General features: G+C 37.6%; 1 protein-coding gene across 2 annotated transcripts in view; it reads right to left on the bottom strand.

The window, feature by feature from the left end:
- The window catches only part of ddx10 (DEAD (Asp-Glu-Ala-Asp) box polypeptide 10), a 38,610-nt gene that overhangs the window by 33,086 nt on the left and 524 nt on the right, over positions 1–5,000 (bottom strand). For both annotated transcript variants that reach the window (XM_083564867.1, XM_083564866.1), the window contains exon 1: positions 1,441–5,000. This exon is cut by the window's right edge and continues 524 nt beyond it. In XM_083564867.1, the coding sequence (XP_083420993.1) occupies positions 1,441–1,617 (177 nt within the window). In that variant the 5' untranslated portion in view covers positions 1,618–5,000. The remainder of the gene's footprint in view (positions 1–1,440) is intronic.

Below are 5,000 nucleotides of genomic sequence, written 5' to 3' on the forward strand. Positions count from 1 at the left end.
AGCAACACCATCAGCCAGAGACTCGGAATGCTGTTGAGTAATACAGAAACCCACAGGAGATCTTTTCTCCTGGTGGCTTTCACACTATACAATTCCTCCCCGCACACAGTAGCCCAATCACAGGATCAAAACAGGACGCTAGAGTCAGGAGGTGGCAAAAGCTACTTGCTGTTGGGGGAATTGACTACAAACCTATCAAGATTCTTCAAGTGTTTTCATTTTTTTTTTTTAACAGATAATGGATCACTGTTTCCCCATCATTAAAAGCTCAACATTATCATATCAGGAAGAGTGACAGCTAACGTGTCAACATCATCATATAAACTGCTTCTTATGCTGCATCACTTATCTTGTTCGAATACAGAATTTTATGTTCCGAATTGACAGTACCATATAGTGTTGCAGTATATGCCAGATTTACATGTAAATGTAAATTTGATTACAGACTTGTTTGGCTATTTTTTTTCCCCGAATTCTGCGCTCTCACTTTATGAAACTAAACCAAATGAAGTGATTTGCCACCAAAAGTGTCATTTAAAAATGATAAAAAATAAACAAAAATTGTAAAAACTGAAATGTGGAGAAAATGAGCAGAAGATGAGTCTGATTTAAATGTGTTTAGAGTTTATATAAAAAATATATTTCACAGGAAACCCAAATATGAAACACGGCACCTTCCACCCGGTTGAGCCATGCATTATAGACAGACTGATAGATAGATAGATAGATAGATAGATAGATAGATAGATAGATAGACAGATAGATAGACAGATAGACAGATAGATAGTATTTAGATAGATAGATAGATAGATAGATAGATAGATAGATAGATAGATAGATAGATAGATAAATTTGCTTTATACTTGTCACATGTGCATTACAGCAAAAATAAAATCATCCTTTGCATATCCCAGTGATGTTAGGAGCCATGATACAAAGGCCCTGGACCACAGAGTGTTAAGGGCCTTGCTCAAGGGCCCCAAGTGTGGTAGCTTGGCCATACTAAGGCTTGGACCTTTCACCAACCTTCTGATCAGTAATCCAGAACCACTGAGCTACCCAGATCTCAGCTTGTCAGGAAGCTAGCCATGTTACAGCAGCCCTGGAGCACAGAGGATCAAACGCCTGGATCAAGGGCCCAACAGTGGCAGCTTGTCAGCGCTGGGGCTCGAACCCCCAACATTATGATCAGTAACCCAGAAACACTTTTTCCTAAATATCAGCATTGCATCATATTAGTAGTGTGAGATATCAATCCGATCTGTACAACAAACAATAATAGAATGAACCTGAAACAGCATTGAAGCAGCAAAGCCCATTCTCTGTGCATACTATCTGATATATACTCAGAATGCTGATCCCTGGTTGTGTCATTTTTTCTTATTCTATCTAGTACAATAGTGTGCACATCAGGATGGACAGAAGTGGAAGTTAACTTGCCTCTGTGTATTTGGCGACCAGCTTCTGAATGTTTTCTCTCTCTATCTCCCAGTCGCGTTTTTTTGTCGGCCGTTTAGTTTGTTTCTTGCTTTTGTCATGCCTCTTCCTCCACTTCTCAAAATTCTTCACCGGGTCTTCAGGAAGATTTTTCTTCTCTTTGCCCTTCTTTACTCGCATTTTCTTCGCAATGGATCTACGTAAACACTCAACTGGTAGACACACTACATACGATCCAGCATGTGGAGGAAACGTTGTTCTGTTCTTCGTGAACTCTGGTGTGAACGCTGTGGACTGGACGAACAGCTTATTAGCGCCCCATGTCGGTTTGGAGTAAAATACTCGATAGGAACATTAATCTGCAATTTATCTGATGATCAATTTATCTGCAATAATAGCATTATCCTGGTCAAAACTCACAGTGCTGGACAATATATTCCAGATGGGACACATTTACACATTTATGAGTCATTTATCGTAACCAGTCCACCCACCTGCATTGGTGGACGAAGTACACAAACTATGTACTTATATTAAAGTAGGTAAAATATTACTCCAGTAAAAATGCTCCATTTAAACTTTGCATTCACTTCCACTTCAGTAAAAGTACAAAAATATTTGCCTTCAGATCTACTTAAGTATCCAAATTACTATGATTTATTATGGCTATAATGTCATTTTTGTCACGAGACTCCTCTTTAATCAACATCAGATTATGAGAAAAGACTCGAATGTTACTCTCAGCACAACAACCTATTAATAGAATGATGTTAATGAGTCAAACACTGATTGATATCTCTAACAAATATCAAGACCCCATTAAGTAATTTCCTTCAAACTACTCAAAAAACACGCAAATGAAGCCACGGGTGTTGTGGCGAGTTCGAGTCAGAAGTTTCTTCCATCATTTATTCCTCTCAAAATGATGCTTAACTGTATGCTGGTGATAAGTAGATACCATCAAGCGCCAATCAAAACAATTTCAAAACAGAGTGAGCGCTCGACCCTGATTAGTGGCTTCCTGCATGTTTGATCAGTGGAGTTGTTACCCGCTCATAAATAAACAGATTTTGCAAAATGTAGTTAAGGAAAAAGTTAGACTTTAAAATGTAATAGAATTTACTTAAAAGTTTCCCCAAATGAAAATACTTCTGTAAAGTACAGATACACAAAAAAAAAAAAAAACTACTTGAGTACAGTAACGGTTTGCATTTACTTAATTACTGTCCACCACTGGATAGTGGAAAGGAACCTGATAATCCAGAGAAAAACCTCAACCAGGTGGTGGGAGATTGTAAAACTGGGAATTTGATTCTACTTTTGTTACTTGCCTTGTTGTTCAAACAGATGATTTGTGATATGTATATACAATGTCCTGCATGAGTATTCACACTTACTGAACTTTCCACATTTTGTAGAAGGAAGAATAGATGCAATTACTTGCATCAAATTACTAATTCTTTCTTCACATATCCCACGATGTTGAGAAGCTGGGGTCAGAGCACAGGGTCAGCCATGATACAGCACCCCCCTGGAGCACAGAGGGGTATGGGCCATGCAACCATCTGAACAACCCGGAACCTGGCAAGAGATTTCTTTTCGAGAAATTTACTTTCATGGCATTTAGCAGACGCCTTTATCCAGAGCGACATGCAAAAATGCTTTGAAGTCTCTATCAATGAATAAATTAACACTGGTTCACTAGGTAGCAAACTTAGAATACTACCAGCCTAAACTCTATTGGGAACAATTATAGCATTTAATTTTTTTTTAACTTAGAAACAAAATAAACAAGAAAAATAAGTACTAATTTAAATGAGATTTATTAATTGGATAGAAACCCAAATCACTTTTGTATGACGCTCTGTATAAGTGGGTCAGCTAAATGTTGTAAATGTAAATGTAAGTGTTTTTAGGTAGAGGTAGGGGTTTACCCATCGTTTGAAGATAGGCAGTGACTCGGCTGTTCTCACATTTGGGGGAAGTTTATTCTACCACCTCAGAACAAAAAAGAGTCTTGATCTACCTCCTACCCTGAGAGATAGTGTGGGACCAGTCAAGAAGTGTTAGAAGAGCTGAAGAAATGTGGAGCTGTGTGAGGAGTGATAAGAGCTTGGATCATTAGATGGATACTAAATATTTAAAAACATATTGATTGGTATACTATTTACTCCCGGTTGATGTGAAACCCATAAATGAGTTCAGCCAGCTCTAAGAATCACATTTAAATGGAATAAATCAGTGTGTACGTAAAACTGACAGGTCATTTAAATTTGAATCTGTTTCTGGAAGGCCCCAGAGTTCTTTAGAGTGCAAACAGCATCACAAAGACCCATGAGCTTTTAAAATAAGTATTCTGGAAAATTCTTTCAGAGAAATGCATAAAATCTATAAAATCAAAATAAATACACACAAATCATTTTGTTTTGGATTCTCAAAGATTGCACCATTTATGGCAAGTCTCACCATTGTTTACGTGGATAATCTCACCTAAAAAACTGTAGACTTCTACTTAAAAATGTTGCTCTATTTATAGACTGTCCTGTGCTCATCCCAGGATTCTTATTCACAATACAAACACCTCTACTTGTTTGCTTTTACTCTTTTACAACTGTTCAACATATTGAGTTGTAATCTTACCACTGTGCATCATCTAGAAGACGATAGCTTCACTTTTCGCACTTGTTTTATGTCAAGTTTCTTCTTCTTCTTCTTGCTATTTCAGGCAGTTTCTTACTGTTACCTCTGGCTTAAATACCAACTCAAATTCCCTTCACTTGAACTAGGACACCCAAACCTGTTTCAGCATGACAATGCCTCTGTGCACAAAGCCTGCTCTATGAAGATCAGGATTACATAGGTTGGAGTGGAAGATCTTGACATATCTATCCCAGACCCCAGGTCTCCTCACTTTACATCCTGACTTTACTAACACCCTTGAGGCTGAGTGATCACCACAAGCACGCTCCAAAATCTAGTGGAAACTTTTCCCCTGAAGAGTGGATATTATTTATGCGCATACAAATCTTGTCCACAAGCGTTTTTCCCCAAATAGTTTACATTTAGGTGTCTGCAAAGGTGCTCTGTGATAATAAATTGTACAAAAAACACTACACGGACACAGTGGAACTGAACGTTGATATTCACTTTGTTTATTTGCAATCCAAAATCCAACTGCAAGTAACAATCGCTAGTAGGCCATGACTGAGGTTTCAACTGCGACACTAAACAGTACCTGAAATCATATCTAAAAAAAAAAAACAACTTGCAGCAAAAAATGTTAAAGCCTCTTCAAGAGCGCAAACATTTCTTTTAAACATTCATCATTCATAAAATACTGATCATATAAAATCTTATCAAGCCTTTCTTTCTGCAATATAAACATATATATTTACATACACATTTAAAATGTAAAAGCAAATACAAATCTTATATAACTGACGCTTTTAACGCTTCAGGTATCATTTACTCCAGGCACGACCGGGTTCTTTCTCTGTAAACTCTGCCCTAGTTTCTAAAGCAGTGAAGTGTAATTGCGGCTCTGCACTATCACTCACAAAATG

This window comes from Silurus aristotelis, assembly GCF_946808225.1.
Source record: "Silurus aristotelis genome assembly, chromosome: 16".
Classification (NCBI taxonomy): domain Eukaryota; kingdom Metazoa; phylum Chordata; class Actinopteri; order Siluriformes; family Siluridae; genus Silurus; species Silurus aristotelis.